Source organism: Heloderma suspectum, chromosome 5 (assembly GCF_057233095.1).
Source record: "Heloderma suspectum isolate Gila_16-S chromosome 5, 16-S_ref, whole genome shotgun sequence".
NCBI classification, from domain to species: domain Eukaryota; kingdom Metazoa; phylum Chordata; class Lepidosauria; order Squamata; family Helodermatidae; genus Heloderma; species Heloderma suspectum.
This window is the reverse complement of record NC_139462.1, coordinates 144,727,594-144,752,806: the sequence shown is the minus strand read 5'-3', so window position 1 is coordinate 144,752,806 and position 25,213 is coordinate 144,727,594. Positions and strand designations below refer to the sequence as shown.

Below are 25,213 nucleotides of genomic sequence, written 5' to 3'. Positions count from 1 at the left end.
CACACTAATTGCAGCTCAGGCAGAACTGTGCAAAAGCCCCCAGTAGGCTGATTTCAGGCAGCTTTCAGAGCCAATAGCTTCAGCTGTAGAATTGCATTATGTGTCTTTGCAGTTTGCACCATTCTCTGGGCCTGTTATCTATGAGGTCTTTAAGTGGTGGGGGAACACTAAGGGCCCTTCAATATGATGAGTTGTGTGTGTTGGCCAGCCTCCCTCACAATGGTCTTGCCTTCCTTCCCTAGTCTATCTTGTAACTGCTGGGAGCCACAGAATAAAGGGAAAGTTACACATTAAACATGGCTCACCATTTTTGAATCAGTGCAATCCCAGAACTAGGCCACATGAAAGCTCCTGAGCAAAATTGGGAGCAAAATTGTACAGTCTCTGAACTTGTCTGGACAAACTTGCAGAAGCTGGACTGAGCTAAAATTTATGCAGAGTTCCTTTGCATAATTTCTGCATTCCCCTACCCTATCTAGCCTCCCGAGTGTTGGACCAGTGATTTCATCATGGATCTGATTGGTCAATATAGCCCACTTGCTTTTTCACCCACGCTGCAGGGAGTCTGCTCTGTGTGGGCTTGTTGGATTCCAAATGTTGGAGAATAAGGCTTTCAGTGACTACTAGTCATGATGGTTATATATTACCTCCAGTATTGGAGGCAGTATGCCTCTCAGTAAACCAGTTGCTGGGGAACATGAGTGGGAGGGTGCTGTTGAGCTCATCTGTGCTTGTGGGCATCCCATAGGCATCTAGTCGATCACTTTTGAAAAGAATACTGGAATAGATAGGCTTTTGGTCTGATCCAGCACAGATCTTCTTATGTTGTTATGTTATGTTGGCGCTTCAGCTGTTGCGTGGTATAGAAATACATACATACATACATACATACATAAATACATTTAATATTTAAGAAATGGCTGGTTGAAATTATCAATTGCCTGCCTGCCTGCCTGCCTGCCTGCCTGCCTGCCTGCCTGCCTGCCTGCCTATCTATCTATCTATCTATCTATCTATCTATCTATCTATCTATCTATCTATCTCTCTATCAAAAAGATTAAAAGTTAACACAAACTTCGATCTCCATTATTAAATGGTTTACATATTCAAGTTTTATTAGAGAACTTGGATGGAATGGGGGAGCAAGATGTGTTGGCCTTAGTACATATGCTGAAGCTTTTAGGGGGGTTGAGGTTGGAGGCAGGGGAGGAGTAGAAATACGAAACGAGTATTTTCTCTTCTAGTAGATAGCATTCTGTTTCTGTATATTCCAGATCGGTAGCTGAAGCCACTGAAGTAGATCTCAATATGAGGGTTGGCCTACACACAGGAAGGGTGCTTTGTGGTGTCCTGGGTCTTCGCAAATGGCAGTATGACGTTTGGTCAAATGATGTGACTCTTGCTAATGTAATGGAGGCTGGAGGGTTGCCTGGGTAAGTCTCAAGACAGCAGATTTATTTATTTATTTATTTATTTATTTATGGTCTACTTTCATTCTTAAGCATTTAATGAATCCAATAGTTGTAGTGGTTTCATTCCTTTAAAATTACACAGTCTAACTAATAGGCATTCCACTTTGGGGTGCAGGGGTAGTGTAGCAAGGGCATACACTACAAACTTCATTGATTTTTACACTAGGGCAAACTTTTTTTATTTTTTTATTTATTCAATTTTATATCCTGCCTTTTTTCCTCTTGCAAGGAACCCAAGGCAGCTTACATTATCCTCCTCCTCTCCATTTTATCCTTGATGAGTCAATGGGAGATCTTTGATTGGATCTTCTGAAAGGTTTCCAGAAGCTGTCAAAGGTGTAGAGGGAGGATTTGGATTGGTACTGGGCCCCCACTCTTCATCGTACTCTGGAGATCTCACCAGATTTTTAAAAAACACATGCCAGAGGCAATGTATAGAGTGCATGTCAGGAACCCTGTGTTAGCCTGTGATGTATCATGGCATTAATCACCTGTTCTGTCTTTTTTATCCCCCACCCCATCTCTAGGAAAGTGCATATAACAAAGACCACCTTAGAGTGCCTAAATGGTGACTATGAGGTAGAACCAGGGCATGGCCATGAAAGGAACAGTTTCTTGAAGAAGCATAATATTGAAACCTTTTTCATTGTGCCATCTCACCGGAGGAAGGTATGTGTTTCATTCTGGCTGATAACACTTCAAGCTTTGCAGTATAGTAGTTCGATAGTATTGTGAAATCATAAGCAGGTCACATGCATTTTTCATTTCTTAGCTGCTCCTCAAACAATATGACCTGAATTGAATGGGAAATGCTGCTTGTGCTGAATAATCACACTCAAGAACAGACAGTCGATCTGCTTTTCACTGCAAACTGTTAGAGAATGGGAACATTTGACTCTAAAAGCTTTCAGGCTAAAATAAAATGGTGAAAATATGATGCCAGTAGCTAACATCCATTTATCATTTCCTATTTTTGTTATACAAGCATTTTAGGGCAAAACATTCTCCTGCACAAGCCTCATTGAAGTTAACAGGAGCAACTCAAGAGCACGGCTGTGCTTTTGCTCCGCTCCTATTTCTTGTGGCCTTAAATATTAACTTTGTATCCTCACAAGTTCTTTTTTATGTTTTTACACTCTTGTATTTCTGGATTTCAGCGTATGTGGATACCCTTCCATTTTTGATAACAATGCCCGTTTCTAAGAATAGAGAATATAAACAAAGGGAGGAGGGAAAGCATTTAAAATGATGTGTCGCCTGTGGCAATAGAGTGCAACGAGCTCATTAATGATTGAACTGCCATAGTGAGCAGCAGAAAGCAGGCTTAGTTATCTAGGTCAGGGTAACAGGCTGGAGGTGAAAGTCTGCCTTGTAGTGCACAACACATCAGTTCATTCTGCTTTAGGAGCAAGTGTTAGAATAACAGTGGAAATTTTCTCTAGTATATGGGTGACTGAGTTTCAGCTTACCAAGCACTACCTGGGGAGCCAATTGCTGGTGATCAGAAGGAGGTGCTGGATTCCTGCAGATCTGGGTCTGAGCTGATGGTATTATGAGGGAAGGTGCTGTAAAGACAGACGGCTAGAAGCAGGTCCATAAGGCTTAGGGATGGCTGTCGCAGGGAAATCCTGTTCGCTTTTGGCTCAATGGATATCCATGGCACCCCCGGCTCAGCATACATCTGTAAGCCAAGCGGCAGGTCAGTTCCCGAAACGCGGGAACTTTTGCCACTTTTTTTATATATGCTGGAGTCCCAATTTGTGCAAAATCGCAGGTATAACTATCTATGGAAACCACAGTTTGTGCAAAATCTCAGCTGTAAATAGCGCAATTTGAACAAACTTGCAGGCATATATGGTCTAATTAGACCACTTACGCCTGCAGTTTTGCACAAGTTGTGGTATTTATGGCTGCAATTTTGTGCAAACCACGGTTTCCATAAATAGTTATACCTGTGATTTTGCAGAAATTGCAATTTGCACATATAAATAAACTGGAAAACTGTGAGCTGGCCCAACTTATCACACAAGCTCAGGATGCACGAGTGGATTCCTCTGACATCCATAACAAGGCTATTGAAACTGTGGAAGGAGGTCTCAGAGGAGGTGCACTGATGGACCTCCGTTTTATGCTTCTGTAAGCAATGCATAGTGAATCTTTTAGATTTAGATTTAGAGTTGTGTTTGGATTGCAGTGATGTTATGTGTTTTTCATCTAGATGATGCTTTACTTACAATATTTTTCTTGTTTTTAAATGTTTAACTGTTTGGAGGGCTGTTCTTATGATTTTACAAATTCTACCCTAAAGAAAGGAGAAAGTGTAGTGCGCACACACACACAGCACAAATAAAAATAAAAATACCTTCCGCCACATCTGGTGTGCTTCCAAATGGACAGTTCCCAGCACTACCAGTCAAAGACATGATGCATCTATTCCATCTTTCCCTCCTAAGCATATTTTCTCTGGTAAGAAAAAAGACAGAAGAAGCAGTGAGAAAACATGGGAGGAATTATAAATAGAAGAATTGCCTTTAAAATGTTGTCACCTAGCCTGAGCGTTTTGGTTAGGCACACACATTTGTTTCTTCATAGAGCAGGGAAGGGGAACCTCCAGCCTGTGTGCCTTCATCTGGCCTATGGAGAGGCCGCCAATCCCCAGCCTCTGGAGGATTCTCTGGGGGAATCCCCATGATTACCTCTGATTAGTGATCGGAGATAGGAGTGGGGATTCCGCTGTGTGCCGCTCCCCTTCCCATATGGGAGGATGAGCAGTTTGCTAATCGCTTGGAGGCCACTGTGAGGATTCCCCTTAGCCTGCCCCTCACCCTCCCCACCCCTTGGGAAGGGGAGTGGCACACAGGGTAAGAGAGCTCTTACCTCCGGTCACTGATAAATGATAACAGCATGGATTCAACTTATCATCCCAGTCAACCTGGCAATAGTTCTGTCTCTGTGATGGTAAGGGCTTGGCATCGTTGGGTACTGGTGAGGCCTAGGTTACTGGGTTCCTCTATGGATTGGGTTTTCACCAAGGTCTCGGGCAAGTCAGACTTACCAGGGTTGCAGGAATGGGGATAGGACATTACTAGAGAGCTCCGAGTGGTACCAGCACTGGAAGCCAGGCAAGCTTGTATGTATGTTGCTCTAACAAGCAGCAGAATGTAACTGAGCCTTACATAAGAGTTGGCTTCCTTTAGGCTGGTTAGCCTCACCTCCACACTGACTAAAGTTTTTTCTCTTGCAGGGGCTTGGTGTGTTTTATTAGCCTCAGGCTGTGACAATGCAGGGGTGGCTCTGGCATGCTGGTGTCTTCACGGCTGGAGTCCTCACAGTCTGAGGACAACAATGCAACCCCCTCTAGTTGCAGGGGTCAGGTCCCTGGGGACATACTGGAGAACTGGGTCCTGAGGAGGCCTAGTGATGCCTGTCTGTAGGCAAATCCTCTCCCTGAACCATTAACTCAGAAGTCTCTTCTTCTGCAGACAAGGGGTTAGCATCTTCTGAGGAACAGGGGTCAGGGGCCTGGACCATGACAGAGCAGCGTGAAGCTGGCTACTCAGCCCACACTTGGGGCTGGTAGAGGTGGGACTGGATGATGTCAGGGTGGGGATGGTGTGTCAAGGCAGAGCTCCTGATATCATCCAGCCCGCAGGGCAGACAAGCTGGACCCCAAACCCCAACAGCTCAGCACCCCTGTAGGGAGTGGTGACAAGAACCTTATTTTATTTATCACTTTCCTCCCCTGGGTTATCCCACAAGCTTCATTTGCTAGGTAGGGATTTTAAGCTAGGTTTCTTGTGAATCTCGTAGTCATAATTTAGTGACCAGCAGAATGGGATGGAGTGAAATTGTAGTGTGACAGCAATTCTCATGTGGTGGAAGTGTTCATCATCAAATGGAATGCTATACCGCCCTGAAATGTGATAACCAAATTCCATTGCTTTCTGTGACTCCAGTCCTTCCTTCTACCTTTTGTATCTATGTTTTTAAGCAGATTGTATTCACTGTGGGCCAGTAATTCTGAACACATACAAACCTAACATGTCAGGGAGATTGTCGCTTAGCTTTCACTCTGACGTGCTAGTTTCAAATGCACAGGGAGAAAGTTATTTAATTTGATTCTTCACCTGAGATGGTACAGTCCAGCTCAAAGACACAATGAGATGTTGGTCATGTACTTTCCCTCTAAACCTAGGCTTTAGAGTTTGGATGCATTACAATCACTTCTGTATGAGATGCAGTATGCAATGCAATCTTTTTACAGGCTCCAGTGGAGATAGATAGGCATAGACTTTTCATTAACAGTGCCTTGGTTTCATTGTTTATGTAAAACTTCTCTCTGTGTTACTTGCTTTTTGGTATTAACTTATAAACAGGCTTGTAAATATGCATTCTCCTTATTACTTTTACCAAGTAGGAATCACCTTGAGGGATAAGTCGACGTTGTATTGGCAGACAGGCTAATCTAAAGTTTTGTGGGCTAGCAAGTCTTGTGGGAAATGCAACATTTTATAATTATTATTGTGGCCTCAGAGATGACTAGCAAATTGGCTAAAAAGTCCAGGAGGGACTTGAAGAGCAAAATAGCCCGTTGCCGTAGAAACTTGTAGAAGTAAGGAAAATAAAATAAAAGGAAAATAATATGAATTAGTAGCTGGGGATGGATGAATCTGTCAGTTTTGCTTTTTCCCACACTTAAATTTTTCAATCTCAAGTTCTTTTTCCGGATGTATGAGAATTTCATTTGTGGTTACAAAACAGTTGGACAAGCCCCATTCACAACCCCGAACGGAAACACAGACAAGAGAATGTGTTCTCTGAAAATATTTGCAAATTGTCGAGCACGTATTAAAAAAAGGGCATTTTTTTTATTGAGCAAGCAGTTCTCAATTGCACAATTTTAAAGTTGCACATTTTCACACTTTAGGGGGAAGTTGTGCAACTCTGGGATATACGAAAATTTTGTGTGCAGTTTTCCTGTTTGATTGCGTTCAATTTGCGTAATTTTCCTGTTCGCGCAAATTGAACAGATATTGCAAATGACCACAGTAAATGAGATGAGCAGAACAGCAAGCTGATGTTTGGAGAATTCAGGCTTATGCGAACATTGCTTGTTCACCCATCCCTAGTTCTTTCTGTCCAGAATATGAAGAAATTCACAAATATTCGTTAATTCTTATCAAAACCAAAATGAAATTTCTGCCCTGGCCAAATTCAATAGCTACAGCATTTCCCAGCATGGAGAGGACCGTGTTGTATCTGCCTACCCTCTAGCTGTTAAAGATGAGGAGCCTGTCAGAAAAAAAAGAGGTGGCAACCCCAGCACCACAAACATGGCTGAATACACAAGGATTCAAACTCAGACTTTTAGAACTATGCACTCAGTCCTGGGCCTGGATGGATGAATCTGTCAGTTTTGGTTTCTCCCACATTCAGATTTTTTAAATCTCATGTTCTTTCCATCCTGGATATGAAAAAAAAGTGAATGCTGGTAAACTCTTACAAAAAATGAACTTAAATGAAATTTTCACCCATGCCAAATTGGGACTGGATAAAATGACCATGTCATTGTATTTCCAAGGCCCATATTTGTTTGTGTTTGAGTAGAAGGGCTGATGATCAGTGATTTGTGAGGTAAGTATGCCCCACACAGAGGGGAGCCTATTGCTACAGTCTGTCATCACTGCATAAAAGCAAATAGCAGCTTCTCCATTATTGTGTCAGCAATTGATTTATTGAAGTGACAGATGTTCCTGTACAACTTGGCTAACAGCATTAGATCTCTGGTATGCATCAATGGAGTGTCTGCAAAGCTGGCAGGGAAAAATGCTTCATGAATTCCACTGGTATATCGACTGGCTTTTCCACTGGGCCTGCAGATCAGTCATCGTGTCACTTACTGGTGCATTCCAGCATATCGAGGCTTTTCATGGCTATTGTGCACTTGCATACTGATTGCCAGGCCTCTGCGAGTTTTCTAAGTAATGTGTTTTTTATGATTCCCTCCCCCCGTCCCCCTTGGGCACTGAATGTAAAGGGAAAGAACCTTCTGAAATCACAAGGAGCATGGGAGGGGGGAGGGGAGAAACAGGAGGAGGAGACAGAATTGTTCTTCCTTTACCTTGAACAAAATGCAATAGCTTTGGTTTTCATGTTACATGCTGGTTTATTATTGCATTGCTTCCCTCTGAGCCTCTAAAAGCTGAAATATGGCCATATTTCTGTATTCTCTATGTATCGTTCTTTTTGACATTAATGTGAACTGGCTTCAGCAAGACACCAAGAAGAATGAAAATCAATGTTAGCAGCAACAGATGGCCAGGAATGTGTTCCATTTCAAAGGTAAAACATTCCCACTTTGGATTTAAAGGATGAACCCCACTTTCTCAAAATCTGGTCTGACAGCATGCTCCATCATCATGACAGTCTCATTACACCAGGAGTGAACACAATAATGTATGAAAGCTTTTTCATGTACCATTTACACTTTTAAATGAGGAGAGATTCTAAAATATTCACAACTTTTGAATCTTTTATTGGAAGTCTGTTAGCACCCAAGCTCCAGAGAGGCAACACATCATTATTAACCTTGGTAGGTTCCTCAGCAAGTGCAAGAAGGGCTTATATGACATGAACACTTAGTCCTCATTCTGGTCATTATACTTGCAATTATTTTTGGTTGACGACATCAAACTTAAGACAGCCTAATCAGAAAGCATAACACCAGTGCAATTGGGGTTGGCTGTTTCCAGCCCCAAAGGCAGCTTCACCTTGAGTTTAGGGCAGGGGTGCAGAACACAAATTGGTGGGGGGGGGCTGTGATGCCCCCCCCCAAATCCTCCGTGAGCTGGATGATGTCAGTAGGCATGGCTGCTCCTTCTCAGTGCTGGCTGAGTCCTTCACCACCTGCATCCCAGCTGTTGACTCTGATCAGAGGGAGGGAGAGCGGCGCACAAGGGAATCCCTGCTGTTATCTCTGATCTCAGATTGGAGATAACGGCATGGATTCCTCCATGGGGGATTCCTCCAGGGGACAGGGCTCGCCCTCCAAGCCCCGTCCCCTGGAGGAACTCAAGGAGGCTCTGCAGGCTGGATGCAGAACCTCCATGGGCCAGAGGTTCCACATCTCTAAACTTCAGAGAAACAGACTCTGACATTTTCAGAGCCTTTCACAACGTTCCTGAGGCTGGAGGAAAGTTGTCCAATCCTGACATGAAGTAATGCACATCTTTAGTGCTCCTTTTATTGCTCTGTACTATTATTGTAATTGGAATTGTTTTTAATGTTGTATTGTAAAAGTGATTTTAATATTTATATTTGAACCACTTAGGGACTATGCTTCTTAAGCAGCATAGAAGTGTTAGAAATAAAATAATTAATGAATCCTTCACCGCAACCCAGGCACACATTTAAAGTGGCGTGATCATCGGAGGCATTACAAATGCTGCAAGGCCAATTTAAATAAAATGGTAGGTGGTCCTTTCGGCTACAAACACCTGACCCCAGACACCATGATAATGCTAGGCTGTGCTCCAAAACTGCTGCCTTTGCTGTCTGCTGAAAGCTATGCTTCCCAAAGGAGGGAAGGGGCACCTGTAACTTTTTAATAGAAGTATTCATTTACACAGATTTTCATATGGTGATGGGCCATAGCTCAGTGGGAGAGCATATATAATTATTTATTTGGGTATTTATATCCCATCTTTCTACAATAACATCAAACTCAAGGCAGCTTACAATAAAATATCAATCACAACAATATTAAAGCAATGATAAAACAAACAGCAGTAAAACAGCACCCTAAAAACCGTATGAAAAACCAGCAGACTAAAACTATATCAGGCTTTGTTTGCAAGTTCAATCATTCACCTTCTCAGTTAGATAATGTGAGGTAGCAGGGCTGGGAAAGACCTCAGCCGGAGGCCCTGGAGAGCAGCTGCTATTAGTTGGAATAGACAACGCTAGACCAAATGACCCAGTTGTCTGACGGTAAAAGGCAACTTTGCATGTTCAGTTAGTATGCATAAGATGGAATTACGGCATGTGCAATTTGTCATGCTGAGATGCTTCAGGAGTGAGAAAGACTGTACCTGCAGAAATTCTCATTATGCACAAGCATCAAAGGTTCAGGAGGCCTGACTATCTTCTCTTGCATTTTATTCTTCTGGTTTACTGTCCTTAAGGTGAAGCTCTCTCAGAGAGAGAGAGACAGAGAGAGATTTAGTGACATTGGGAAAAGTACCAGTTTTCATACACCATAATGATACCAAAGGACAGAGCAACGGTGCTCTGCAAACATGGAGAATCATGACCAATGGCAGCTTTTTGTTTATATTGGAAGTTCAGGCTGAGTGACTAGTCTGTCTCCCTCTCCGTCTGGTTAAAATTCTAAATTTGCAAGTAATTTTTGTTATTGGCATGGTCATGAGTTGAAATGGGAAGGTAGCTGAGACCAGAAATTAAGGATGTCAGAGAAATCTGCAACAGATTCAAATGAGTCTGGATTTCTATACATCCATCTCTATACAGATGCCACAATAAACCAGCTTTTTCCAAGGCACATGGATTCCACAGACTTGCAGACCAGTTTTTCGGACTACTTTGGGGGGATTTGTGCTCATTCACATTAGCCCTAATTTGCATTAGCTAATGCGAATTAACACAAGTAGAACAAAATTCTGGTTAAAGAAATCCAATTCCTTCAATGAGCAGACAACAGAATGAAAAATGCCTGACAATCTGCGAAACAGAGATGGAACAGATTTAACAAAATCCAGACATCCCTACCAGAAATATAGTTCTTGCCTCCTGATAAATAGACACTACAATAAATAGTGGTGGGCATCCTTAACTCCACCCATACTACCTATATAATGGGCATGGGTAGTGGGGAAAAGCATTACTTGTTGAATGCCTGTGCGGTGGGCTTCTGGTGCAAACCCACTTAAAGGGAAAAGATGGTAACCCTTCTTTAACAGTTATGTCTTCCGTGCACAGTTTTTCTCTTTTCTGTGTCACTGTCTCTTCAGCAGTGTGGGAAAAGGCACTAGGTGATTCCCTCCCCCTTTTATGTACAAGAGACCCAAGAGCCTCTAGAGCAGGGCTGGGCAACTTGTGGTCCTCCAGATGTTTTGGCTTACAACTCCCATCAGCCCTGGCCAGCATAGCCAATTGTGAGGGATCATGGGAGTTGTAGTCCAAAACATCAGGAGGGCACCAGGTTGGGGAAGGCTGGGCTAGAGGGCTGGCAGGAAAAGCCACAGATGTTGTCAATGCTGGGGGGCAGTTGAAAATTTGGAAAAATAAATCTTGGGTTTTTGACAGTTCAGCACCACCACTTGAAAAAGTCCAAGTTGCCCACCTCTGTGCTAAATGACAAATGCACTTGCCTTTTACATCTGAAAACAAGTCAAACTAGCTGGAACATACTTAGGATATTTTCTGAAGCTCACACCTGGGCAATGTTTTTGAATAAATCATAAAGACGATTGCGAGTGCAAATGATGAACAGTTGATGTCTTTGACTCTTGATCAAAAGGGCCAGCATTCATTAACATGAGATCTCTTCAAAACTTCATGGCAGCTGTTGCACTGGAAGCTGTAATGGGTCTCCCATCACTGTCGCTTTGTTTTCTCATCCAGCATAGATACGGTTTATTTAATTTTCATCATCTGACAGTTTCATTTCTGTCATTACTGAATGGCTGGAAAGTTAAGCAGATCTCATACAAGGCAGACATTATTAAAAAGATACTAAGCCTGCAATCCTGTACCCACTTACCTTGGAGTAAGCCCCATTAAACTCAGTGGGATTTGCTTCTGAGCAGGCATGCACATGATTGTGCTGTAAATCAGTAGTTTTGACACTGAAGGCCTTCGTTTGTATAAATTAATATAGTGTTAGTAACTTTGCAGCTGTTACCCTGCAACTAAGGAGATGTATTTATTGAGCTTTGTGCACTTGTACCAACAGCAAAGAAATAAAAACAGCTTAATCCATGTTTCATATGTATGATATAATTTTTCTTTCTTTGAGGTGGATTGTAAAGCTTAGGTGGATATCCAGCTCACATTGGACATCGTCTACAATAGGTGGGGATCACACCTATTCCCACAGCCTGGACCTGCACCCACCTCTGTGCAGGAATGTAACTCCAAGGGGAATATCGGATCCAGCGCAGCACCAAATGTTTTAACTAGTGGGGTTAAATGGATATTATTGTGAGGGTCCCCCAAATAATTTACATCATTTTTATAGGAAAAAACTTGCACTCTGCCAAGGATGGCTTTTCTACAGTGTTAACATATCTTTTATTGGCAAACAATACATGTTAGAAAGATAGCTTGGGACAAAGCAGTTTTTGAGGGCATGGGACCAAATCAAGGACCTGTATGTGGTTATACCCCTTCATGGATCACTGCCTTGTTACGGCGAAGGGGCTTGCGTAACTCAGTGAAGCCATAAGCTATGCCTTGCAGGGCCACCCAAGATGGACAGGTCATGGCAGAGAGTTCTGACAAAATGTGGTCCACTGGAGAAGGAAATGGCAACCCACTCCAGTATTCTTGCCAAGAAAACCCCATGGAACATATCACAAGGCTAAAAGATATGACACCGGAAGATGAGCCCCTCAGGTCGGAAGGTGTCCAGTATACTACTGGGGAAGAGCAGAGGGAATTTCCAAGTAGTGCCAGAAAGAGTGACGCGGCTGGGCCAAAGCCGAAAGGACACTCAGCCGTGGATGTGTCTGGTGGTGAAAAGAAAATCGGATGCTGTAAAGAACAATATTGTTTAGGAACCTGGAATGTAAGATCAATGAATCAAGGTAAGCTGGAGGTGGTCAAACATGAGATGGCAAGATTGAACACTGACATCTTGGGAATCAGCGAACTAAAATGGACAAGCATGGGCAAATTTAATTCAAGTGACCATCATATCTACTACTGTGGGCAAGAATCCCTTAGAAGAAACTGAGTAGCACTCATAGTCAACAAAAGGGTGGGAAAAGCAGCACTGGGGTACAATCTCAAAAACGATAGAATGATCTCAGTACGAATCCAAGGCAAACCATTCAACATCACAGTAATTCAAGTCTATGCCCCAACCACTGAGGCTGAAGAAGCTGAGGTTGATCGGTTCTGTGAAGACCTACAACACCTTCTAGAACTAACACCAAAAAAAGATGTCCTCTTCATCATAGGGGATTGGAATGCTAAAATAGGAAGTCAAGAAATCACTGGGATAACAGGCAAGCATGGCCTTGGTGTACAAAATGAAGCAGGACAAAGGCTAATATAGTTTTGCCAAGAGAACACACTGATCATAGCAAACACTCTTTTCCAACAGCACAAGAGGCGACTGTACACATGGACATCACCAGATGGTCAATATCGAAATCAGATTGATTATGTCCTTTGGAGCCAAAGATGGAGAAGCTCTATACAGTCAGTAAAAACAAGACGTGGAGCTGACTGTGGCTCAGATCATGAACTGCTTCTTGCAAAATTTCGGCTTAAATTGAAGAACATAGGGAAAACCACTAAACCATTCAGGTATGACCTAAATCATATCCCTGATGAATATACAGTGGAGGTGAGGAATAGATTTCAGGGATTAGACCTGACAGAGTGCCTGAGGAACTATGGACGGAGGTCCGTAACATTGTTCAGGAGGCAGCAACTAAATCCATCCCAAAGAAAAAGAAATGCAAGAAAGCCAAGTGGCTGTCTGATGAAGCTTTACAAGTAGCTGAGGAAAGAAGGGAAGCGAAAAGCAAGGGAGAAAGGGGAAGATATATCCAGCTGAATGCAGAGTTCCAGAAAATAGCAAGGAGAGACAAGAAGGCCTTCTTAAATGAACAATGCAAAGAAATTGAGGAAAACAACAGAATGGGAAAGACTAGAGATCTCTTCAAGAAAATCGGAGGTATCAAGGGAACGTTTTGTGCAAAGACGGGCATGATAAAGGACAAAGAAGGCAGGGACCTAACAGAAGCAGATGAGATGAAGAAGAGGTGAAAAGAATACACAGAAGAACTATACAGGAAAGATCTGAATGTCCCTGATAGCCATGAAAGTGCAGTCACTGAACTTGAGCCAGACATCCTAGAGAGTGAAGTCAAGTGGGCCTTAGGAAGCATTACTAACAACAAAGCTAGCGGAGATGACAGTCTTCCAGCTGAGCTATTTAAAATCCTAAAAGATGATGCTATTAAAGTGCTGCACTCAATATGCCAACAAATTTGGAACACTCAACAGTGTCCACAAGACTGGAAAAGGTCAGTTTACATTCCAATTCCAAAGAAAGGCAACACCAAAGATTGTTCAAACTACCGTACAATTGCACCCATTTCACATGCCAGCAATGTTATGCTCAAAATCCTACAAGCTAGGCTTCAGTAGTATGCGAACCGAGAACTACCGGAAGTACAAGCTGGGTTTCGAAGAGGCAGAGGAACTAGAGATCAAATCTCCAACTTTCGCTGGATCATGGAGAAAGCAAGAGAATTCCAGAAAAACGTCTATTTCTGCTTCATTGACTACGCTAAAGCCTTTGATTGTGTGGATCACAACAAACTCTGGCAAATTCTGAGAGATGGGGGTGCCAGACCACCTTACCTGTCTCCTGAGAAACCTGTACGAGGGTCAAGAAGCAACAGTAAGAACCAGACATGGAACAACTGAGTGGTTCAAAATTGGGAAAGGAATACGACAAGGCTGCATATTGTCACCCTGCTTATTTAACTTATATGCAGAGTACATCATGAGAAAGGCCGGGTTGGATGAATCACAGGTCGGAATTAAGATTGCTGGGAGAATTAACAACCTCAGATATGCAGATGATACCACCCTAATGGCAGAAAGCGAAGAGGATCTAAAGAGCCTCTTGTTGAGGGTGAAAGAGGAGAGTGCAAAAGCTGCTTTGAAACTCAACATTAAAAAAACGAAGATCATGGCATCTGTCCCCATCACTTCCTGGCATATGGAAGGGGAAGAAATGGAAGCAGTGATAGACTTCATTTTCTTGGGCTCCAAGATCACCGCAGACAGTGACTGTAGCCATGAAATTAGAAGACACTTGCTCCTTGAGAGGAAAACTATGGCGAACCTAGACAGCATAGTAAGAAGCAGAGACATCACCTTGCCGACAAAGGTCCATCTAATCAAAGCTATGGTTTTCCCAGTAGTAACGTATGGCTGTGAGAGCTGGACTATAAGGAAGGCTGAGCGCCAAAGAATCGATGCTTTCGAAGTGTGGTGCTGGAGAAGACTCTTACGAGTCCCCTGGACCGCAAGGAGGTCAAATCAGTCCATCCTAAAGGAAATCAACCCTGAGTGCTCCTTGGACAGATACTGAAGCTGAAGCTCAAATATTTTGGCCACCTAATGCGAAGAGAAAACTCTCTGGAAGAGACCCTGATGCTGGGAAAGACTGAAGGCAAAAGGAGAAGGGGACGGCAGAGGGTGAGATGGCTAGATAGCATCAGCGATGCAATGAATATGAACTTGAGCACACTCCGGGAGAGAGCACAGGACAGGAAGGCCTGGCGTGCTATGGTCCATGGGGTCACGAAGAGTCGGACACGACTGAACGACTGAACATCAACAACAACGTGATTATAATCACAGGAATATTATTCTCTGTTGCTGCAAGAGTGTATTTCTATGTTTTATTTGAAGAATTTAGATGGCACCCTTCAATAAATGTTTTCCAGGTGGCTTACAAATAAAATAAAGTTCAGAATAAAATACATAGCACGGATAGTATGAGTAACCCAATAGGAGCAGTTGTGAAAGCAAATGCCTCTGTTTTATCATACATGAGTGGGTGAGGGTCAAGACCTGCTCATAGCCTGCTGTGAACAGGGCCTGCTCTACTTGTAACTTGAGTGGCACCTAGGCTATGGGGCCTTCCCTCCACCTAGGGCTAATAGTGACATCAGGAGCTATTTCCATTGGGACTGCAAGGAAAGCAGGAAAGGGGAAGGAAAGGGTTACCCCCCTCCATTTCCTTGCATGCCACCCTGATCCTGCTGACAGCTCAATCCTGCTCATGCCCCCAGGCACTTTTTAACCTGAGTCATATGATCTGCAGCATTTATCACATTTCTATACTGCCCTAGTTATCCATGTCTTGGACACATCACGTTTAGACTATTGCAACATGCTCTACATAGGGCTACCTTTGAAGAGCGACCAGAAACTTCAGTTGGTGCAAAATGCTAGTTAGGCTACTAACTGGTAAATGGTATGAAGACCATATTACCCTGGTACTGAAAGATGTACACTGACTGCCAGTTGTTTTCCAGACTCAATTCAAGGTATTGGTTTTAGCCTTTAAAGCCCTAAATGGCTTACAGCCTGGCTAAGAGACCACCTTTCTCATTATGAAGGTGTCCTCTGTTTGAAGGGCTGTGTACTCAAGTCCAATTTAAAGATAAAGAATTATAAGAAGGGAAAGCAGGGGTCCTGAAAGTTGCGCATTGACACCTAGCGCTTGGAAAGCAGACTGAGCTGGCACACAGTCTTTTCCACTATAGTGAGATGTATTGTGTTTCTGTTTAAACTAGTGTTGTGCTGAATATTTCTCCCACACCTTTTTCAACCACTCTTATTCATTTTGATAGAAGAGAAATTGCTTTCAAAAAGCAATTCAATGGTGAAGAAATGTTGGCAAAATTCTCATGGGCTGGGTTTGGGTTTCTTGGGCTTACCTTGCTTAGGAGGTAGCCAAGGAGTAAGGACAAGTGTCCTGTTTTTCATTGTATAGTCATCTCTCTGACAGCCTGTGGCCTCCTCAGCTTCCTACGCTTCAAGTAAAGCCCAGTTTAAGGCACCATGAGGTAATTCCTCCCACAGGGCTTTTTCAGATCAGGACATGCAGGCAGCCTGGAAGGCTATCTGTGATTGGTGGTGGTGTTCAGTTGTTCAGTCGTGTCCGACTCTTCGTGACCCCATGGACCATAGCATGCCAGGCCTTCCTGTCCTGCGCTCTCTCCCGGAGTGTGCTCAAGTCCATATTCATTGCATCGGTGATGCTATCTAGCCATCTCATCCTCTGCCGTCCCCTTCTCCTTTTGCCTTCAATCTTTCCCAGCATCAGGGTAGGTAAGCTCAAAAACACCACAAAAATACACAATAAAACATCCTGAATGAGGTAGAACAATGGAAGCCTCTTTCATGGGGGAAGAAAACTTTTAGGAAATTGGAGGACAGATTTTGGCAGAGCATTAACTCCACCTCATCCCTGGAGCTAGATGCAGCACTGTCCCCACCTGCACTGTGGAGGATGCAAACTGGGGGCCAGCCTTCCAAGACAGTTGATGCTGTTGCAGCAGAAAACCCCCAAACCCCTGACTAAAAAAGAAAGAAGCCCTGCCAATGGGGAGTCCTACCTGTGAGAAACTGTTGAGAATTTCTCCTCCCCCTGGAGAAATTCAGTGAAATTGTCTCCCAAATTTCTGTGCCCACAAATAAGGCAGAGAATTTCAATAGGCCATTTGCGCACAGCTCTAATTTAAACAATAGTCATGATTTCTAAATGTGATTCTATACCTATAAATTAGTGATTCTGTACCTATAAATTCTAAATGTGATTGTTGTTGTTGTTGTTCAGTCGTTCAGTCGTGTCCGACTCTTCGTGACCCCATGGACCATAGCACGCCAGGCCTTCCTGTCCTGCGCTCTCTCCCGGAGCGTGCTCAAGTTCATATTCATTGCATCGGTGATGCTATCTAGCCATCTCATCCTCTGCCGTCCCCTTCTCCTTTTGCCTTCAGTCTTTCCCAGCATCAGGGTCTTTTCCAGGGAGTTTTCTCTTCGCATTAGGTGGCCAAAATATTGGAGCTTCAGCTTCATTATCTGTCCTTCCAATGAGCACTCAGGGTTGATTTCCTTTAGGATGGACTGATTTGACCTCCTTGCAGTCCAGGGGACTCGTAAGAGTCTTCTCCAGCACCACAGTTCGAAAGCATCAATTCTTCGGCGCTCAGCCTTCCTTATAGTCCAGCTCTCACAGCCATACATTACTACTGGGAAAACCATAGCTTTGATTAGACGGACCTTTGTCGGCAAGGTGATGTCTCTCTTACTATGCTGTCTAGGTTGGCCATAGCTTTCCTCCCCAGGAGCAAGCGTCTTTTAATTTCATGGCTACAGTCACCGTCTGTGGTGATCTTGGAGCCCAAGAAAGTAAAATCTGTCACTGCTTCCATTTCTTCCCCTTCTATATGCCAGGAAGTGATGGGGACAGATGCCATGATCTTAGTTTTTTTAATGTTGAGTTACAAAGCAGCTTTTAAACTCTCCTCTTTCACCCTCAACAAGAGGCTCTTTAGATCCTCTTCGCTTTCTGCCATTAGGATGGTATCGTCTGCATATCGGAGGTTATTGATAATTCTCCCAGCAATCTTAATTCCGACCTCTGATTCATCCAACCCGGCATTTCTCATGATGTACTCTGCATATAAGTTAAATAAGCAGGGTGACAATATGCAGCCTTGTCGTACTCCTTTCCCAATTTTGAACCAATTGGTTGTTCCATGTCTGGTTCTGACTGTTGCTTCTTGACCCTCGTACAGGTTTCTCAGGAGACAGGTAAGGTGGTCTGGTACTGCCATCACTTTAAGAATTTGCCACAGTTTGTTGTGATCCACACAATCAAAGGCTTTAGCGTATTCTATACCTATAAATTAGTGATTCTGTACCTATAAATTCTAAATGTGATTCTATACCTATAAACCGCCCAGAGAGCTTTGGCTATTGGGCGATATAGAAATGAAATATAAATAAATAAATAAATAAATAAATAAAATTAGCACATGTAACATTTTTACAAATCTGTGTCCTCTTTGACCTCTTTTTTTGGTCATATATTTCCTCTCTTTTTTTGACAATGCGTAAGTGGCCATCCAGGCCTTCTCCTGTATTGCTCCCAAACTGTGGAATGCTCTCCCTTCAAAGTTACAATTGACCCCTGCTCTCTCAGCTATTTGAAAAGATGCAAAGCACATCTTTTCAATCTTGCTCTTTAATTTGCTTTTAATAGTTTTAATGCTTTTTCATGGTAATGTTGTAGATCTTTTCATAGTATTATTGTTTATTTTTTGTTGTTGTACCCCACTTTGGTGACTTCTATGGAAAGACAGTATAATTTTAGAAAGAAAAAAACTTAATGCAACTTGCAGTGGCATGTAGGGGGTTATGTATAGTTTGGCACTAAGAGAGCATAAAACTATTGGAGAGCCAGGCAGCTGGCTGCATTATGTTCGAAACTCTAACACCACATCCAGAGGCCACTTAGGGTGTAGGGAGGAAGAGATTTCAGGGGGTGGGGCAAGGTTTGGAGGCTAGAGGCATGTTTCTGGATATAGTCAAGAATTCAAGATACATATGTGGCATATTGTTATGAATAAATATTTTTACTGTATGTTTTGCTGGTCTGTGACTGTATTTTCATGATATGATTGCTTTGATTGATTGATTGATTGATTGATTGATTTTATAGGCTTACAATTTATTTGTTATTTTTGTCTAAAACTTATTTGGGGGGGAGAATAACTCACCTCCCTTCCCTCTCTGAGTACTGCCCCAATTCCTGGTTCTCTTGAGCTAGTCACTGGCTTGGGTTCAAATCCCCACTCAGCCATAAAGTTCACTGGATGTTCTTGGCCCAGTTGTTGTGTCTCTTCCCAAACTACTTTTTGAGGTTGCTGTGAGAATAAAATGTAATAAGCTACATGCATGCTGGCAAGAGATGCCTTATGATAGATAAAAGGGTTTTGCTCAGGATAGCTTAGTGGTAGATTGTAAACATTTTTGAAATACTCTGAAAGAAACATACCTCTGGAAAATATGGTGTGGACCACAGTCATTTGCTTTTATGCATATTAAACATATCCCATCTTTATTCTGCCTCTAATGCTTTAACATTAGATAAACAGGGTAACCTGTTTGCATATGTATTTAATTATTTTTAAATATGTCTTTTTATTGATATTCTTACAGATATTTCCTGGGCTTATTCTCTCAGACATAAAGCCTGCCAAAAGAATGAAGTTCAAGACTGTCTGTTACCTGTTGGTCCAACTCATGCATTGTCGCAAAATGTTCAAAGCCGAGATCCCTTTCTCCAACGTCATGACATGTGAAGATGATGACAAGGTAGCATATAATAACTAAGCACAGGCCTTTAATAAAACATGTGGTAAATGCCATTAAAAATTAAGCAGTCACATCCTTATTGATTGACCTGAGGTTAACAGGGAAAGGAGTACTGGCCAGGCCTTCCTCAGTCAGATCTGAAAAGAAGGATTCATTTTTGAACTCATTTCCCATTGGAAGTAAGACAGTGGGGATTTACTTACCTGGTTCTGGGCCATTTGGAGTGTGGCCAGTGAAGCAAATAGCAAGTGCATGCAAGGTGCTATGGAGATTAAGAAATGAAGCAGGACCTTGGCAGCAGGAGAAGGTACAGGATTCACCTGCCTCAGAGGTTGGAAGGAAAAGCCAAAAATGGCACTGTTGCTACAAGAAGACACAAGATTGGCACAAGAATCCAGCAGAGACATGCATAACTCAGTCTAGAGGGGAAGACCCGAAAGCAGATGAGGCTTATATTTCTCCCTCTCTTAACTAATTTCCTGCCTTTCTGTGCCGTTAAAGTGTTGGAAAAGACCTCTATAGTGGTATAATTCCATCTGTGATTCTATTTCTCCTTTAAAAATTATTTTAGAAGAAGGCAACCATTAAGATGATCCCCTGCCACCACGAAATAATCTCCCTTGATCCACAAAGCAAAGATGGCAAGTCTTGTCATCTTGTAATGCATTGCTTGCAGTGTTACAGCACCATAGACCTGGTTTAGTCAAGGCATAGCTGTATAAAATACTAAAGTAGTTTCTTTCTGGGATGCTTTGTTAAGAAAACAACAACTTCAGATTAGAGATTTTAAAGAGACTTACTCATCACCATTTATTTATTTAGGAGTATTTATATACCTCTTACCTCTAAAGATTTCAAAGCAGTGTACAGTGTACAGAAACATGAAAATAAAAACTAATACATAGAATATATCCTATCCGCATGAGATGGCAGGCCGCACAACACAGGGAAGGGTTGCATAAACAGAAGGCTCTTCAACCTCTGCCTAAAAATAAAAAGGGTTGGTGCATGTCTAATGTCAGGGGGAAGGTCATTTTACATAGTGGGTGCCTCTACACCAAATGCTCTATTCCAAATGACTGTGGAGCAGAACTCAAAAGTATGCACCGTTTGCACAGTTCATCCTCATATATCAGCTTTCCCCATCCTAGTGCTCTCCAGATGTTTTGGACTACAACTCCTATCATCCCCTGCCAGCACAGGTCAGGGAAGGTTGCCATAGTTCCCTCATCATATATTAAACAGAATATTTGAGGGGGACAGCATGCTTGCCGTACATATGTACTCTTTATTAAAATTATCAGATTGGAGGTAAAAAAGCTGTCCCCAAAGCTACAAAACACAAGAGCACGTTTTGAAAGGTTTGTAAGGTTTCCCAAGGTATTTGTCATTGTTCTCCCCACTATATGCATGCCTGTTCACATGCACACACCTGTAAATCTACATTATAATAAATAAGATGTAATATTTTCTTTGTCACTGGGTGGTAATATTACATGGGTTTGCTCCAATATTCCATAAGGGAAAAGGAAATGTCACTAGCATTTTAAAAAATGTGCATTTTTTTGTTGAGATGGAATATAAGAGAGCCCTGGCTCGAAAAGCTTCCACTCTAAATTTCTATTCCCCTGCCCACCCCATCCCCCCAAACATTGCAGGGAAAAAACCTCTCATTTCTGTGATCTGTCTCTTCCCTACCTCTCACATGGGGTTTTAGGGAAGTAGAACAAGTGCACCAGCCCTATGCTGGCCTTCTTTTCTGCTGCCTCTCTTACAGTGACCTGTGCTGTGCCTTACCCATGTGTTAATCCCAAATTGCCCATGCTAGCCCATGTGAATGCTATGTCACCCACTGAGCAGTCTGCCTCCACCACGGATTGTGCTTGAGCAGTCAGGGCTGTCACCTCTAAGTATCTTGAGACCACTTACCAGATGACTTATCACAATGGGACCTAGGAGCTCTACCACCTGGGCCCAGAGCTTTGGCCTGCACCTTTCAGCATAACTGATCAGAGTCTAAAAGTTCACCAGGTACCTACCGACCATAATGTCAGAGGTCCATAAGGCCCTAGAACAAATGTAAAGGGGAAGGATATGGAAGAGAACACTGCATTGGGTATAAGGCAGCATGTGTTTGCTAATTTACAGATGGCAGTTCTTGGCATTATTGTTACCAAGAAGGATCAAGAAATGAAGCAGGGTGAATTTAGTGGCCTCAAGAACTCTAGTAGTAGAAAATGAAAATCAATAGTAAGAAGTATAGTCATGCATTTAGGAACAAACAGTAAATAATTTTGTTATGTGCTGGGGTCATCAGCTGCAAGTGACTGAGGAGGAAAAAGATCACAGGATGCTAGTTTACAAAAAGATTACTACAACATGCCAATATGTTCCATCAGCAAAGAAGGCAAATTGAGTCATCATTAGATATTTTCAGGCTGGTTCCTACATGAGGAAACTCCAATGCAAATACCTCAGGATCTTTAGAGGTCACAGCCAGGTTCTCTTGAAGACGCTATTCTCCATGTGAGAAATTGGTCAACCCAATTTCCATAAGATGGTGACTTGAAAAAGTATGTAAGCATATATGTCCAGCCACACATGTAATATCTTTTCATACAGCCACAATAGGGAATGTTTCAGATAGCTACTGAAATTCTGTCTGAAACTCAGCCAATCCCCCGCCCACATCTCTCAGGCTTTCAGTCAGAGATAATAGTGTGTGATGTTAATGTATGTAAAGTGGTCTGAAGTAAATCAATAAAAGATGGCTCCTATCAGAGATCAGTGCTCTTTGTATCATCTTGTAAGTCCATACGCTTTTTAGATACCTTAGCAGCCAGCAGAATTCTGTCCTCTTTTAGTGCCAGGATAAAATGTATGTACCATCTTTCAAATTCATTGCTTAAGTTGATTAAGAGAAAAGATAAAAACTTAATACTGCTCTTCCTCCTATTTTTCATTTCTGCCACAGAGAAGGGCATTAAGGACAGCCTCTGAAAAACTCAGGAATCGTTCCTCTTTTTCTACAAACGTTGTATACAACACTCCTGGAACACGAGTGAACCGATACATCAGCCGTTTAATAGAGGCCCGGCAAACTGAGTCAGAGATGGCAGACCTAAATTTTTTTACCCTGAGGTACAAACAGATTGAACGTGAGCAAAAAGTAAGTGAGGCTTTTATTAACTTCATCAGCAAAACAAAATGGGAAGCTGCAGCTTTTTTTAAAAAAATCAAGGTTCATTTTCCCTATACTTTAAATTGCACCTAACCTGATGCCCTCCAGATACATTGGACTACAGCTCCCCAATAGCCATGGTGGCTGGGGATGATGGGAATTGTAGTCCCCCGACCCATATAGAGAGCACCAAGTGGGGAAAAGTTGCTTTAAATGAAGTCTTGGCGTCAGCCATCACAGAATCTTAATCAAGATAGCACAGCAGCCTAGTTCAGATGTAACGCTAAACTCTGGTGTAATGTTATGAGGATGTGAAAGCTTGTGTTGGACTTGTGTGCTCCAAACTCCCCTTTCCTCCTCCTTCACATGCAAGGGGAGGAAGTCTGTGGTTTGAACGAACTGAAGTTTCCCATTGCATCTGAATGCAAGAAACCAGTTTGATCTTTAAAGGACCTGTATATCCTTCTTCCATCCATGTATTCTTCCCCACCCTCTGAGAGCAGCACAGGTGGATATGCTCTGGCTCTCCTCCTTGATGGGAGGCAAGATTGATGTGGACATGGAGCACGGCCTTCTTGGTAGTTACACTGATTCTTTTAATATTTTCCAGGGAAGCCTGCCTTGCAACATCTTTATACCCTTCTTCCTATATAATTATGACTTCACTGTCTTGAGAGAGCTTTCCCTGGAACTGATTAGGTGGTTTTGTTTTCCTGTAATTGCTGCTACTGAGTTATGTCATCTTCTTTTTCTTGTTGTGTTCAGCTTTCTTTTTCTATTTTATTTTATGGCATGACACGGTGTGTATTTTCCAGTAGAAAAATGTTTCATAAATAAATTGCAGTACTACTAATAAAAGAGCAGCTTGTGTTAAGAGTGACACGACCTCACCACAGTGAAAACATTTTAAGAGAAAGCTTTCTCTTGTTTTTTTAGCAGAAAATGTCCATTTTTTATTATTTAATTTCTGTACCATGAGGCTAGGGATGTACGAAAGTCACTTACCTGGTCCTGCAGCTTGCTTCGTGGGGGGGGGGAGGCACTTCAGTTCTCCCCCCGAAGTTCAGGCCGGGGGGGAGGCGCCCCGCCTCACCCAGCCGAAATTCAGGCCGGGGGGAGGCGCCCCGCCTCGCCCATCCGAAATTCAGGCCGGGGAGAAGCGCCCCGTCTCCCCGGCCGCGAAATAAAAAAGAAAATGTGGGAAAAAAAAAACACCCATGATAGGCTACGTAACGATTTACGTAGCCTATCATGGCTAGATTTCCAAAGTCAGCCGTGATAGGCTATGTAAATCGTCACGTAGCCTATCACGGGTGACTTTGAAAAAAAAAAAGCATATGCAAATGGCGGCGCCCGTGGTCGCCGCCATTTGCATTCCTTATTTGGTCCCGGGTAGTCTACGTAAAGATTTACGTAGGCTACGGCGAAAATAAGGGCAACGCAAATAGTGTTGTCCTTATTTTCGCCATAGTCTACGTAAATCTTTACGTAGACTACCCGGGACCAAATAAGGAACGCAAATGGCGGCGCCCACGGGCGCCGCCATTTGCATATGCTTTTTTTTTTTCAAAGTCACCCGTGATAGGCTACGTAACGATTTACGTTGCCTATCACAGCTGACTTTGGAAATCTAGCCGTGATAGGCTACGTAAATCGTTACGTAGCCTATCACGTGTTTGTTTGTTTGTTTACTTTATTTTGTAATGGCGGTGGCGGCAGCCGATCAGAAGACCAGCCCCCGCCCCCACCGAACCGCCGCCAGGATCTGCCGCCGAGAGGGACATTTGAGGGAGGTAAGTCCCATCCGGGGGGGGGCGGGGGGTGGAGAATTTCACCACCAATTTCGGGGGGCCAAATGCGTTGGTATTCGGCCTCCCCGAGATTCGTGGAGAAATTCTCCGCCATCCCTACATGAGGCATTAAAACTTGTCTGTAAAAGGAAAAAGAAGACAATAGTCTTAGGATTCCAAAAGAGCCTACCTAACACGTGCTTTATGATTCGGATTCTGTAAGGGCTGTATAATTGCACTACTGCAGATTTGCTGGCAATGGCATGGCTAACCACTAACATAAGGCCACTAGAAAGGTATTCAAAAGCGGGGGCAGGGAACCTCCAACCTGCAGGGCAGGTCCAGACCGCCAGCCCTCCCCATCTAGCTTGCTGGCCTCTCACCACCCCACACTTCTGGCCTCGTCCCTGCATCCCTGTTTTCTTACTTCTCAGTTGTTCCCCATGGATCACCTAAGCAGCACAGTGGGATTATGGAGAGGGAACAATCAAGGGTTATCATAAGAGAGGAAAATCCTCAATTTGGATGGAGCTAATACAAATGCCAACATCTTGAACAATGTGGTTACAGTTCATAAGCCCAGTTCAATTTCCCTACATAATGCAGCA

General features: G+C 43.0%; 1 protein-coding gene across 5 annotated transcripts in view; it reads left to right on the top strand.

Moving 5' to 3' along the window:
* ADCY1 (adenylate cyclase 1) overlaps positions 1–25,213 on the top strand; it is a 221,259-nt gene that overhangs the window by 149,688 nt on the left and 46,358 nt on the right. For all 5 annotated transcript variants that reach the window (XM_084857746.1, XM_084857743.1, XM_084857742.1 and 2 more), the window contains 4 exons: positions 1,275–1,433; positions 2,000–2,141; positions 19,479–19,634; positions 22,609–22,803. In XM_084857746.1, coding sequence (XP_084713872.1) covers positions 1,275–1,433; positions 2,000–2,141; positions 19,479–19,634; positions 22,609–22,803 — 652 coding nt within the window. The remainder of the gene's footprint in view (positions 1–1,274; positions 1,434–1,999; positions 2,142–19,478; positions 19,635–22,608; positions 22,804–25,213) is intronic.